General features: G+C 40.6%; 1 protein-coding gene across 2 annotated transcripts in view; it reads right to left on the minus strand.

The window, feature by feature from the left end:
* Positions 1–10,972: 10,972 nt before the first annotated feature.
* The window catches only part of LOC119852811 (WT1 associated protein), a 40,447-nt gene continuing 36,087 nt past the window's right edge, over positions 10,973–15,332 (minus strand). For both annotated transcript variants that reach the window (XM_038394597.2, XM_038394596.2), the window contains exons 7-8: positions 14,433–14,587; positions 10,973–12,197 (exon numbers count right to left, since the gene is read on the minus strand). In XM_038394597.2, the coding sequence (XP_038250525.1) occupies positions 11,614–12,197; positions 14,433–14,587 (739 nt within the window). In that variant the 3' untranslated portion in view covers positions 10,973–11,613. The remainder of the gene's footprint in view (positions 12,198–14,432; positions 14,588–15,332) is intronic.

Raw genomic sequence — 15,332 nt, forward strand, 5'->3', positions numbered from 1 at the left:
GTCTGCTGGTGTAAGGGCCTTCTCTTACTGTGACAGTCTGAGGCCCTGTGCTTACGCTAAGGCCTTTGGCTAAGCAGCAGAGGCAGCCATAAGCTGGGAAGCAAACGGTCACATCCTCACATTCCAAACTAGTCACATTGAAATAAGGTGCTATTGGGCTGTTAGGAATACAATCCTGTCCTAATAGTGCCTATCACCTCCAGAGAAAGGGAAGTGCGTAGAAAATGTAAAAGGAAACTTAGTTTGATAGCATCCTGTCTGGCAAGAACTCACTTATCAATAGCTGGGATGTGAAATCCTCATTTCTTTGTTGTTCTATCACTGTAGTCCCCATTTCCCTATTGTTTGTCTGCATAATCTCTGTCTGGTTCTGTGATTGTTCCTTTCTGCTGTATAATTAATTTTGCTGGGTGTAAACTAATTAAGGTGGTGGGATATAATTGGTTAAATAATCATGTTACAATATGTTAGGATTGGTTAGTTAAATTTCATTAAAATGATAGGTTAAGATATAGCTAAGCAGAACTCAAGTTTTACTATATAGTCTGCAGTCAATCAGGAAGGGGCAGAGAATGGGAACAGGGAATGGGGGTGGGGAAATTGGAATCATGTTTTGCTAAAGAGGGGGAATGGGAACAGGGACACAGGTAAGGCTCTGTGGTGTGAGAGCTGGGAAGGGGGACACTAAGGAAGGAAACTGGAATCATGCTTGCTGGAAGTTCACCCCAATAAACATCTAATTGTTTGCACCTTTGGACTTCGGGTATTGGTGCTCTCTGTTCATGCGAGAAGGACAAGGGAAGTAAGTGGGTGAAGGAATAGGCCCCCTAACAGGAAGTGCCGCGTGAAAGTTAAGGAGCTGAGGCAGGCCTACCAAAAGACAAAGGAGGCAAACGGTTGCTCCGGTTCAGAGCCCCATGCATGCCACTTCTATGATCAGCTGCATGCCATTCTAGGAGGGGACCCTACCACTACCCCACCACTGTCTGTGGATACTTGCAAGGGGGGGAGTCTCCAACAAGAGGGAGGAGGATTTTGTGGATGAAGAAGAGGAGGAGGAGGAGAATGTGCAGCAGGCAAGCGGTGAATCCATTCTCCCCGGCAACCAGGACCTTTTCATCACCCTGGAGCCAATAGCCGCCAAAGGCGGGATCCCCAACCCTGAAGCTGGAGAAGGCACCTCTGGTGAGTGCATATTTATAACTACAGTACAGGGTTAAAAGCAATAGTGTTTAATGTTTGATTTTCCCTTAAGAATTGGGATGCATTCGTGGCCAGTACAGCTACTGGAAAAGTCTGTTCACGTGTCTGGGGATGGAGTGGGAATCCTCCAGGGACATCTCCATGAAGCTCTCCTGGAGGTCCTCTGAAAGTATTCTGGAATCATTGCAACACAAAGCATGGCAGCGAATGGTCCTGGGTTTTGGTCGCATTCAAGCAACATTCGGTCGGAAAGTATTAAGTGAGCGTGAAGAGCAGAAACAGGAGCACAAAGACCAGAGGCAGGAGTGCAAAGAGTGGAGGCAGGAAGCAATGCTAAGGCTAATGGGGAAGCAAACAGACACGATGAAGCATCTGGTGCAGCTGCAGGAAAGCCAACAAGAACCCAGACCCCCGCTGCATCCATTGTACAACCGCCTGACCTCCTCCCCAAGTTCCATATCTTCCTCACCCAGACACCCAAGAACGCATTGGGGGGAGGCTCCGGGCACCCAGCCACTCCACTCCAGATGATGGCCCAAGCAACAGAAGGTTGTCATTCAAACAGTTTGATTTGTGGTGTGGCTACAATAAGTAATGTGGCTTTGTCCTTCCCTCCTCCCCCACTCCACCCCACCCGGACTACTTTGTCAGTTATCTCTCTTTTTTTAAAATTAATAAAGAAAGAATGCATGGTTTCAAAATAATAGTTACTTTATTTCAAAGGGGGGAGGGTGGTTGGCTTACAGGGAATTAAAATCAACAAAGGGGGTGGGTTTGCATCAAGGAGAAATGCACACAACTGTTACAACGAAGCATGGCCAGTCATGAAACTGGTTTTCAAAGCCTCTCTGATGTGCAGTATGCCTTGCTGTCCTCTTCTAATCGCCCTGGTGTCTGGCTGCTCAAAATCGGTTGCCAGGCAATTTGCCTCAACCTCCCACCCCACCATAAAAGTCTCCCCCTTACTCTCACAGATATTATGGAGCACACAGCAAGCAGCAATAACAATGGGAATGTTGGTTGCGCTGAGGTCTGACCTAGTCAGCAAACAGCACCAGCAAGCTTTTAAACTTCCAAAGACATATTCTACCACCATTCTGCGCTTGTTCAGCTTGTAGTTGAACTGCTCCTTACTACTGTCCAGGCTGCCTGTGTACGGCTTCATGAGCCATGGGAGCAAGGGGTAGGCTGGGTCCCCAAAGATAACTATAGGCATTTCAACATCCCCAATGGTAATTTTCTGGTCTGGAAAGTAAGTCCCTTCTTGCAGCTGCTCGAATAGCCTGGAGTGCCTAAAGATGCTAGCGTCATGCACCTTTCCCAGCCATCCCATGTTGATATCGGTGAAACATCCCTTGTGATTCACCAGTGCTTAAAGCACCATTGAGAAGTATCCCTTGTGTTTACGTACTGGTTGGCAAGGTAGTCAGGTGCCAAGATAGGGATATGCTTTCCTTCTATCGCCCCACCACAATTCGGGAAACCCATTGCACAAAGCCATCCACTATGACCTGCACATTTCCCAGTGTCACTACCCTTGATAACAGAACGTTAGTGATTGCACTGGCTACTTGGATCACAGCAGCCCCCACAGTAGGTTTGCCCACTCCAAATTGATTCCCGACTGACCGGTAGCTGTCTGGCGTTGCAAGCTTCCACAGGGCTATCGCCACTCACTTCTCAACTGTCAGGGCAGCTCTCATCTTGGTATTCCTGCGCTTCAGGGCATGGGAAAGCAACTCACAGAGTTCCAGGAAAGTGGCCTTACGCATTCGAAAATTTCGCAGCCACTTTGAATCATCCCATATCTGTAATACTATGCGGTCCCACCAGTCTATGTTTGTTTGCCGGGCCCAGAATCAGCGTTCCACTGTATCAACCAGCCCCATTGCCACCATGATGTCCCAATTGCCACAGCCCATGCTTTCATGAATGTCTGTGTCTATGTCCTCATCAAAATCATCCTCGTACTGGCATCTCTTAGCCCTGTTCTGCATCTACTCCAGGATAATGCGCAAGGTGTTTACAATGCTCACAACAGCAGCAGTGAGCTGAGCGGGCTCCATGCTTGCCGTGATATGGTGTCTGCAGGACAGCAGAGTTGCAGCGGAAGCGGTGGATGATGATGGATGCCACGAGAATAGACATTTATATAGAATGACAAGAGCTCCTGCGAGGTGGATTCATGGCACCAGGAGAGCAGAAGAGCAGAGTTGCAGCGGAAGCGGTGAATGACGACAACATGGAGAAATTTCCTGTTGAGACTGAGCTCATTTACAACAGCAGGAGAGCAGAGTTGCAGCGGAAGCGGTGGTGATGATGGTTAGCAGTCATATTGCACCATCTGCTGACAACAGCAGTGGTGACGCTGAGCTGAGCTGAGCGGGCTCCATGCTTTCTGTGGTATGGCGTCTGCATGGGAAAAAGGCACGAAATGATTGTCTGCCATTGCTGTCATAGAGGGAAGGGCAACTGATGACATGTACCCAAAACCACCTTGTGACAATGTTTTTGTCCCATCAGGCATTGGGAGCTTAACCAAGAATTCCAATGGGCAGCATAGACTGCGAGATAGCTACCCACAGTGCACCGCTCCGTAAGTCGATGCTAGCCATGGTAGTGAGGATGCACTCCACCGACTTCATGCACTTAGTGCGGACATACGCAATCGACTGTATAAAATCGATTTCTAAAAATCGACTTCTATAAAATCGACCTAATTTCATCGTGTAGACATACCCTAAGAATGTATTGTTAAGGTATATGCTAAGTGGTACACTAAATGCTCTGTCTCAGGTGGGTGATTGAGAAGGAACTCGGGGCAGTTCATCTACACAGCTCTATATATCCTCTGTACGGGGCACAAGGATGGCTGGAGTGAAAGTGCAGGCCAAACAGGCATTGCTATGAAAATCTCCAATCAAAGGCACATGAGCATCTGCAGTGGAGCACCCATAGGGATGTTACTTGACATTCAAATTTATTCCATTTAATATTAATGCTGTAAATATAGGGACATACTGAATGATCATGAAGCATGTTTGGCACAAAATAATCAGATAAAGTAATGGGGGTCACATAAATACCTACCTAAAGAGATAGCCTTGCCCTTTTTTTTAGTGTTTTTGTATTTATTTATTGGTAAGTTATCTTTTAAAAAAATCAAAGGGAGAGGGAGAATTGATTTATACATTTCTATTAGTTTGGTTTGTCTCAAAGTCTGTCTTATGTTGGTAGTGTTGAATTTCTTAGCTTTGGTAGGCTCTTCACAGATTTTACAGCCAGAAGGAACAATTTTGATAATCCAGTCTCACCTTTTGGGTATAGCACAGGGCATAGAACGTCAACGAGTAATTTCTACATCTATCTCCAGTGCTTGAACTAGACCACTGTTTCTAAACCTTTTTAGTTTGGTGGCCTCTTTTTCAACACACATTTTTTCCCCCAGGCCCTTATGTTTACTATAAAAGAACAAAATATATCAATGCAAACCCTATGATTCGTGTGAGTATTCCAAGAGGTTGACAAAGCATATTTATCTTGAAGGAGGGTAAGGATGTGCACAGGAGCAGGGTGCAAGATTCTTTGCTTTTAGTTTGTAATAAATTTTTTCAGTGCTTCACAGTCCACCAGCTGAGAAGTACTGGACTAGATTAAATCAAGAATAAATGAGGTTTGGAGAGGGATATAGATGTTGATCTCTGTGACAGTGCCCCCCATAAAGCTTTATGGAAATATGCTTATGAATATATATGACATAACTGGAATATGTTCCATGCTACATATGCCATGTAACATATCTATGTAAAGGTTATGATTTACTGAATCAATTAATCCTACTTGTATGCATGTATCATTTTTGTATTCAAAGTTATGAATATTAGTCGTGTACTGGCTTGATTTCTAAATAACCTTAATAGAGCATTTGATCAGTTCCTGGAGAAAGGAATTTGCAAAGTTAAGTACCCAATCAAGAAGCACTTAAGAAACAATGCATCTTGGAATGCTCCAATCCCCATAAGAAATCTTCCTGGAGACATTCAAGATACCATGTGGGCAATGGCTTCTGCCCATGGCAATGTCCACTGACTCCCTTGACGCCTTTGAGGAGCAGTGGGCACTATCCGGGGTTCTCTGCGCAGTGTCCCCGTCCGGTTCCCTTAGTTTGACCGTTTGACCACACTCCTGTCCCCTGTACTTATTTGGTTTCCAGGTCCTGTGGATTCCCCTCTTAGGCTGGAGGGGGATTCTTTAGCACTTCCCAGATCCCAGTAGAATCACTCTCCTGTAGCAATCTGGCCTGACCCTGTCACAGTATATCGTTGGTCTGGACTTTAGTGTGCAATCAGAATATAAATGTGATCAAGTCAAAAACAAACAAACAAACAAACAAAACCCCTGAGAGTTATGCATGAACATGTGACTTGCCCAGGTGACTCCAGAACTCCATCTTGGAGCTGGACTTTGCATAGGGGAAAGGAGGGGGTCTCCACCAACAAGAGAAAATCTATTTAGCCCGTGGGAGACCCCTCCATTTTGTCTTCAGCTGGCTAAGGAGATAGCCTCTCCACCCTCAAGGATACCTGAAAGAAACTGGAACAAAGAACAGTAACTACAGGGGATGTGAGTGTTTACTGGACCCAGACTAGAAGGAGGCTAGTATGTAAAAGAGAGCTTATGGGAACTGGTGAGGTTTTTATCTGTATTCAGTTTGATTAGACATAGACCTGCGTGTTTTATTTTATTTTGCTTGGTAATTCACTTTGTTCTGTCTGTTACTACTTGGAACCACTTAAATCCTACTTTCTGTATTTAATAAAATCACTTTTTACTTATTAACTCAGAGTATGTATTAATACTTGGTGGGAGAGGGCAAACAACTGTGCATCTCTATCAGTGTTATAGAGGATGAACAATTTATGAGTTTACCCTGTATAAGCTGCTTTCAGTTAAGCCTACAGTTGTTATGGGACATGGTTCAGACCTGGGTCTGGGTTTGCAGCAGGCTAGCGGGTCTGGCTCAAACTAAGCAGGGCACTGAAGTCCTAAACTGACTGGGCAGGAAAGCAGGGGCAGAAGTAGTCTTGGCACATCAGGTGGCAGCTCCCAAGGGGGTTTTTGTGATCTAACCCGTCACAGTCTCCATTCTCCACTATGGCTGAGCTGTACTTCAACATAGTGGAGGTAGTAGCCAAAAGGAGCCAGTTGCAGCCCTTCAGAGCCTCAGTTGCCAGGCAAGTTAGAGCAGGAACGGTTGTACTCCAAACTTGCCTAAGTCCCATATGCCAATGGAGGATTGGGTGTAGCAGAGCTGAGTTATACCTCATCCCCTAGTACCAATGTAGATGGAGGCTGATATAAGATGTAAAGTCAAGATGGTCTCTACACCAGCAGGGATTTTCCCCTCTGAGGCATCAGCTGATTTATACCTATTTTGCACTGCCTAGCAAATGAAAAATGGGAAAGAACTGGTTAAGCAGTACTGCAGAAAACTATTTGTGGGAGTAGAGTGGGTCACAAATTAAATATGTCAGTGTGATGCGGCTGCAAGAAAGGCAAATGTCATTCTGGGATGCATTAACAGGAGTGTCATATGTAAATGGTGGAGGTAGTTATTCTTCCGTATTCAGCAGGAGTGAGACCTCAATTGGAGTATTGTGCCTAAATTTGGGGCAGTGCACTTTGAGAGAGATGAATTGGCAAAAATCCACAGGAGAGCAACAAAAGTGATAAAAGGACTAGAAAGCATGATGTACAAATAAAAATTGAAAGAACTGGACATTGGGTTTAGATGGCAGGGGAGAGAGAAGACGTTACATCTTCAAACATGTAAAAAGTAATTCGTGATCAATTGTTCTTCATATCCACTGAAGGCAGGAGTAGTAGAATTCCATTTAATTTGCAGCATAGGGGTTTTAGGTTAGATATCAGAAAATACTTTTTAACTACAGATGGTTAAGGGCTGGAACAGCTAACCTAGGGAAGTTGCTGAATCTCCATTATTGGATCTTTTTAAGAACAGGGGGTATTCACCCAAAAGAGGGGTCACAAAGGCATACTGTAGAACAGGAACACAGTATTGCCACCCTTATTGCTGCACTGCCTTCAGAGCTGGGGAGCCAGAGAGTGGTGGCTGTTGGCTAGGTGCCCTGCTCTGAAGCAGCACTGCCATCAGCAGCAGCGCAGAAGTAATGGTGGCATGGTATGAGGGTCATCACAGCCTGAAATATTTTCAAAAGGGGCTCCTACAAAAAAAGTTTGAGAATGCCAGATTTAAACAAACACCTGTCAGGGATGGTTTAAGTCAGTGTTTCCTCAAACTTTTGTATTGATTACCCCTTTCACAGAGCAAACCTATTAAGTGCAACCCCCCTTATAAATTAAACTTTTTTTTTTAAACACTATTATAAATGCTGGAGGCAATTGGGGATGGAGGCTGACAGCTCACAACCCCCCCCCCCCGGTAATAACCTTGTGACCCCCCTGAGGGGTCATGATGCCCAGTTTAAGTACCCCTGGTCCAAGTATTCTTAATGCTACCTCAGCACAGGGGAAAAGACTAGAGGTCTTCAAGGTCCTTTCCAGCATTACATTTCTGATTCTATTATTTATAGCAACACCAAGTGGCTTTAGTGAACTGGAAAAACTGAGCCTTCAAGTGATCAGGAATATGATTTCTGTGTGTTCACAGCAATACTGAATGCAACATTAAGTTATGTTGAACCTGCTATTTCTGTTCGTTATTGATCTTTTCAGGCTTTGTTTTCCCCTCTGCATTTTCTTCCATGCACCTACTCAAAATTCCAACTCCTATTCATTCCCTCCCCCCCACTGCTTCAGTCCAAAACCTTTTCCTTTATCAGCTACAATAATCAGATATTAAGTAGTCTGACATGTGTGTTATTGGGGAGTTAACTGTAAAGCCCACTAGCATCAATAAGCAAGAGCACTTACACCTCTACACCCTTAAGGTTGTTTGCAGAATCAAAAACACTGCCTCAAGTTTAGATCACATCAGAAGGTTCTGTTAGCCAACATGAGTTAAAGTTTGTTTTTAAATGAAGTGAAAGATTTCAGATTCTGCAGAATCTAGATGTCAATTAAGCCACAAATACATCAAGCAATTTATAAGCCAGCATGTTATATTTGGCTTCTGCTAGGAATGCTACCTGAAGCATCATGTCAGAAAATCCAATTGAAGGGCACCATATAGGGATCCTAAATTGTATCATGTGCATAATTTGGCAAATTACTCCTTTGTTTTGTAACCCCATTACTTAGGAGGTGTAGTACCATAGCACCTAAGAGGTTGCCAGTTTAGGATTTGCTAGGAAGCATATCAATGTGTCACATGGCTCGATCTGAGCCAGTTATACTGTTTGGCAATCCAAGGATGTAGAATAAAAATAGTTGTATACTCCAACATCTAGAGGGAAATATGAACCCCACAGAAGTCAAGGGAGTTTTGCCTTGATTTGAGTGGGGCTAGGATTTCACCCCCAACATTTATGACAAATGCAGTGAGATTCCATGTCTACACTTAAGATGCAGACTTCACTTGTATGTTGATTAATTCATTAAATTTGGTAGTTATGACCATTTATATATCCACACATACTTAATATTCAAACTGTTTAGCCAATTTTTTTACATTGCTCTATTTCCTTCCAGCTCTGTGCATTCTGACAAACATGTTCCAATAAGCAAGCCATTTTGCAAAACAGATCAAACTTTTATCCCATTAACCAACATAAGGATTGCAGTACTCAGGTTTAAAAAAAAAAAAAAAAATTTAAATTCTGGATATTGGAACACAATTAACATATAGCAAGTGGAGAATAGAGAGGGAAATAGTTTTGTTTAACAGGTATTTGAACAGCAATTGGCTTACCCTTGGCATAGAAAAAGTTTGTTTACTAATGCAATTTACAAGTTTTATAAAAATCAGTATGATCTGGTTTAGAATGGAGAGCACCTAAATGCTATCAAACTACTCCACTCTATCTTTTTAATAAAGTTAATTTTAAAAAAACATACCATTACAAGGGGGAAAAACCTCATTATATTTTAAATATTTTTAATATAAAAACAGGCAATTTAAATGAAACAATGCTTTTAATATTCAAAATCAGAATGCCTTATTTTGCAAAACAGATATCTACATAAGGAACAGTCAATTTAAAAAAATCACATTTGAAAATCAACTAACAGCATATTGCTGTAATTTAAAGATTAGAGGAAAAGGTATTTTTCATGTATTTACTCTGAACATTTGATGGCACTGTGCAGAGTCAATTTTATCATTTACCTGTAGTTTCCCTAGTTGCTGTGAAATATGCAGATACAAGTGAGAAAAAATTGCCTATCAAACCACAAAATGCCTTGGATTCAATGGTGTAGTATCTGAAACTCCTTTTAACTCATTTATTGAGATCTGCTATATTTCATAAAAAGAAAAGGAGTACTTGTGGCACCTTAGAGACTAACAAATTTATTAGAGCATAAGCTTTCGTGAGCTACAGCTCACTTCATCGGATGCTGTAGCTCACGAAAGCTTATGCTCTAATAAATTTGTTAGTCTCTAAGTATTCCTTTTCTTTTTGCGAATACAGACCAACACGGCTGCTACTCTGAAACCTGCTATATTTCATGTTGATGTCCAACAGGACTTCTGCAGTTTATTACATCAATGGTTTTGTTTCATAGCAAGTTATGTCCATCCCCTCATCTCTTGATATTGCCATTGTAGACACCTTTAGTATACCATGGACTCCACATTCTTCTCTAGATTACAGTACCAAACAAAATATCAAAACATTTATTCTTATAAGAATTTAGTAAAATGGATTGTAGAGTTTCTTTTAATAGCAATTAGTTAAAAGATGGTTTCCAAAAATCTACATGGCTTACAAGTACTGCTTTACAGCAACAGAAGTGCAAGTGCTTCCACAAGTAGGCTGCAAAGTTGGCAGCAGTATCTCTTTTTTTGCCTCAGCTATGCACAAGCAGCATAAAACCTTCAAGTAACAGACTGATAAGTTATCTAGTGTCAATGCATTTCTAGTTAAAGATGAAATTAAAGCAATTTTAAAAAGTATGGTTCTTAACTTCAACTTAACCCTAAACCCACCAGATGAGTGCCAAAGTGCTTTAGCCATATAGTGGTGTTTATAAAAATGCCATTTTTATAAAGAGTCATCTCCTTGTTTTCATACTGCCACCTTTAAACTGGTAAAGCAGATTGCGTGTCACCAGAAACTCAGGTGCCGAAGAACTTAACTAAAAACACATTTATCTGACAATATAATGTGTGATATATTTTTAAGCAGTTTCAGATTTGCTTTAACTCAAGATCAAGGTTAAATCATAATGAAACCAGGAATAACTTAATTTCTTCAGCTTTTATAGTTTAATTCCTTGTGAATTTACACACAAGACAGTTATACCTCGCTACGGATCAGATTTATGACACCATGAAGTCTGCAGTATCAATTCTTCACACATGGTATTGTCACTTCATTTGGTAATAACAAAAACAAATTTTCAAGGTAAGCACCCCCCCGCCCCAGCCACCAAACCAACCCGAAATTAAACTACAAGAACTTTATTTATTAAAAACAAAATGTCACATGTCTCAAACTTGACGTCTTCAGCATGATTTTTTTACTATGTAGATTGGTAGTGGGCAAATAATCCAACAGAAAACATGTACAATAAAAATGCAGTGTATACAAATACATCACATGAAACCAATGCAGACTAAAATAAATTACATTATTAAAAGTCTTTATTTAGGTTTGGTCAGTACAGGTAAGATAATATTGGAGTCACAGAGCAATATGCATAAACAGGATACAACAGTTCTTAAAAACTGAGTAACTATGCACAAACTTCTTAAACATTCGGTCACCTAAGGAGAAATGCACAGATGTATGGTGGAAAAAACTGTAATTAACACTGGAACTACTACAGGACTCCTTCAACAAGTCCATCTTTTAGTGATAAAACTACTGTACTGGGCAAACTTGGCAGTCATAAACCCACAGCTAATATGACAAATTTTGAATGTGGTGTAAATATAACAATATAAGTAAGAATGCCCTTACACAGCACAGGTTCTAGATATACACAGATTTGTACAGACATCATTTATGTTATACTTTGTGGAAATAATTTCCATTTTCAACTTCACATTAACTCATATAAAAATAACTTGAGCCTACACAAATGTCCTTTTAGCAACATTCAACGTAATTAAACTGTTAAAATTTCCAAAGTGGCAGAGGTATTGAAGCAAAAAAACCACAAAAAGGCAAAACTGTGACAAGTATGCACTAATTTAAACGGTTTCTGGACAGTATCCTCTCCCAATTTAAATGACACTGTATAAAAGTGTTGCAGAAAAAAATGTTACAAAACTGAACCCTGGACATTTACATTGGAGTCCAAACCATTCTGAACATGACGAGAACCCACAGTTCTGTTACCTTTCATGCTCACTGTTTTCTCTTCTTGAGGATCATGATTGGAGTCTGTGTCATTTGAGTGGTGAGTGAGTGAGTTTTCACTGCCAGTGGGAGAGTCTACACTTTCATACCCAGTACTTAGTTGGTTTATGTAGCTACAACCTCCTCTGACTGTTCTATCTTCAGAGTGGTTGGAGAGCTTATTACCATTCCCTGGAGACGCTGGGAAGTCATCTTCTGTGCCACTACCCTCCCTATAAAATCCAGGCCCAGACGTCCTCTGATGGGAAGAGCTGCCATTGCTCGGTCCGTTAGCCAGACGGCTGCAGTCTTTACCCATGGCCTCTCCCTGGTCTGTAGGCTCAGAAGATGGAGTCCTGCTGGTACCTGGGGCTGAGGCCTGGGACTGCTGCTGCTGGAACTGAGCCAACTGCTGGCGAGTCTCCTTCAACTGCTGCTGGAGAACTAGAATGGTACTCTGCATACCCTCTACCTCCTCATCAAGCTGGATGATGAAGTCATTCAATTCTATATAGAGAAAACACATTTGGAGCACACACTTAATAGCTCACATACCTGGACCCTAAAACAGTACATAAAAAGAATCCTGAGCAGATAGTTATTACTAAAGGTTCGTATCCTAGAGGTCTGTATTTTCAGCTGTTGCATCTGCAAAATGTGTGATGTTGCAATGTTTTATATGGAGGAAACCCTAAATTCCAAACTGCCATCTACATACTTTTTCAAAAACAGCTATTGGGTGAGGGTGGAGGTGTGTGTGGAAAAATCCATTCTTGGACAAAGGGAGGGTGTAGAAATAGGTGCTGGGAAATAGCTGAACTCAAAAGTATTAGTAGGAAATATACTGCAAGTGAACTTCACTTCCAGGTACAATACTATAGCAGCTATCGTTTAAAAAAAAAAAAAGTGACAAAGCACATTCTGATGCAACATATGGACTACTTGTAGGTATCAATGATTCAGAATCATTGTTTACTAACAATAAGTGATTTAATTGCTTTTCCTCCTTTCAGCCCTGCATAACAAATACAACAAGAGAGAGATGGATTCCAGTCTGATTTGTGCATCATTAACAGATTTGCAACCAAGTTGCAACTGTAGAATTTTTAGTATGGATGTGTAACAGAAAAAACAGCTTGCCTCTCATAGCCTGGATTGAGGTTGCAATACCGGGAGTCAGGGAAAGAAAAAATTGTATTGGCTAACTGAGCAAGTTTGACCAGGAGTCAATAAGAGAAATATGGAATCCCACAATGCAATTTTTGGTCACTTTTTACATTAAACTGCACATTAACTCTACGATGACAAAAGCAAAACATGCGTTCTATATTACTTTATTTTGATGTTTTATAAACAAAGTATCTCGAAAAGATGGACTTTTCAGAACTCAAACTCATTATTTGCAGCTATAAAGGAAACAAAAAAAAGAAGAAAAGAAAATGAATGGTCATGGGAGGAAGAGAACAGAATTGTGAGCTGGTTAAGGTCTCAAGCCTTTTACAACCTCACTTAAAACATTTGGTTCTGCAGGGAATGTGTGCTCATACTCCCAGTGGTTGCTTTTAAATCATTCTGAAGCTTGTAACACTGCATCATGTTCAAGAGTAGATATCTGCAGAGGCAATTTTGGAAAGAACATTCGCTTCCTATGTTTCAATTACCAACTTGATAAATTTAGAAGGAAAAAGTCACTTGGGTGATTTAACACATTAATTTAGGGAACCGAAAAAGTAGTTTTTATTCCAGTAACATATTGCAAATTGATGCCAAAACTATAAGAACTATTTTCCCTAATTCTTCTAGGCATTCTGCCATTCTACATTCTACCATTCCTCACAAAGGAAGCAAATAATCCTATCTTCAAAAATAAGTGCATCACGTCACAAACCATTAACCACTACAAGTTGTAAAGTCAAATAAAACCTGCATAGTCCCGTTGAACTTCTAACTTTTCTTTTTCGCAACTGGTTTCAGGGACAGTGTCAGACTTAACTCCCAAACTTTCTTTTTAAAATAATTTATAAAGAAGTCTGTTTAGGGCCACTCTCAGACAATAAATTTAAAAGAAAAATTTCCTGACCTACGTTACAAAACTCTGAACCTTTAAGGCTGGAAATTTAGTAGTCTAGGATTTTTTTCTCCATTTCAGCTAGAGGAAAGTCAGTCAGTTCACAGGTAGTTTCACTTGCAGGTTCAGAGGCACTAACAAATGCGGCAATATTTGGATTGTGAATATTGCAGAACATTTGTGTAAAAAATAGTCACTGAAATATAAAAAGATTTCTGTGAACATTTCTATTGATTTTAGGTATTGTTAAAGGCCTGTTTTTAGCAAATGAAGTGAGACTATAAAACATCCCATTAATATTTGTATGAAATAAAAAGCAAGTTTTAGATTTAACAGTTCAACAGTTTTTGCTGTCCAAAGAGTGCAGAATATTGTGTTCAGACCCAAGAAGTCAAATAGTTTAATTCTCCACTTTAAAGTGTCTCTGACCACAGTGTAAATGGCGAAGTTACCCTTAAATTTTTTGTTTTAGTAATCTAAGGCAACCAGCACCACAGATAAGAATTTTTACGTTATGTTTAACCTGACACTGTCCCTTTGATTCTGGGAAAGGAAAAAAAAAGCGTCTCGTGCTCAGTAACTGGATAATTTACACTATCCACACGACCAGTAGATTAAATAATTAAGCCAGTGCAAATGCAAGGCAATTTCCATTTTCTTAAAAAAGCCCTTACCATCCTGACTGCTTTTTAGTTCCTCACTATATTTCTTCTGTAAAGCCAGCTCTGCCTCAAGCTGTGCAATGCGTCCTTGGGACAGCTGCCTTCCAAGCTCTTGATTCTCCTGGATAAGCATTCGACACTTCGCCATTAACTTTTTGCCTGTTTGGCTGCAAAGGAAAGAGCCATCTATCACAAAATGAAGATAAAACCTTCTGTAATCTTCCTCAATTACAATTATAACAGAGATAGGAGATGCGATTTCTGCATGTCACAATTTAAGGAACATTGTGCCTCAAGGTAATTGTCATAGCAGAAAGTCTCCCTATAGTTACCACGTGCTGTTCCAATGTCTGTTGATCTTCTGTCGCTGTTCCGTAAAAGCGAAAGGCAAATTCTATTACTGTAAATATGAATGGCCACAATGTTTTTGATTACTGACATCTGGACTATCAAGACACAATTTGGCACTTGTCCATTCTCAAAGGAAGAAAAAAAAAGGTTAACTATGTGCCTGGTAATCAGACAGTGAGTTACAAACATTAAAAGTGCTCCTTCACTTTATGTACTAAAAATATTTTACTAGCTATTCAGCTTTTTTTTTTTTTTTAACTGTCAGGTTTGAAGAATATTGAATTTAATGGGTTTTTTTGATCAGCATGAAAACTTCTTAATGTACCTGAATGATTAAATATTTATATTTTTCCAATTTTGTACTTTTGATTATATACATTGCTCGTTGCTTCCCCAATAGCTGCAGTCAGCTCCTCCTTTGTGTCTTTCACAGAGTGTGAGGGGAGATAAGAGAAAATGGAGCTGAAAAATATAAGGTAGCAGGGGGATTCAGGAGCCAGAAGCTTTTGTTTTTGTTTTTAAAGTTTAACCAGATTTCAAAGTTGACAGTGTATCTTTAAG

The sequence above is a fragment of the Dermochelys coriacea genome, chromosome 3 (assembly GCF_009764565.3).
Source record: "Dermochelys coriacea isolate rDerCor1 chromosome 3, rDerCor1.pri.v4, whole genome shotgun sequence".
Lineage (NCBI taxonomy): Eukaryota > Metazoa > Chordata > Testudines > Dermochelyidae > Dermochelys > Dermochelys coriacea.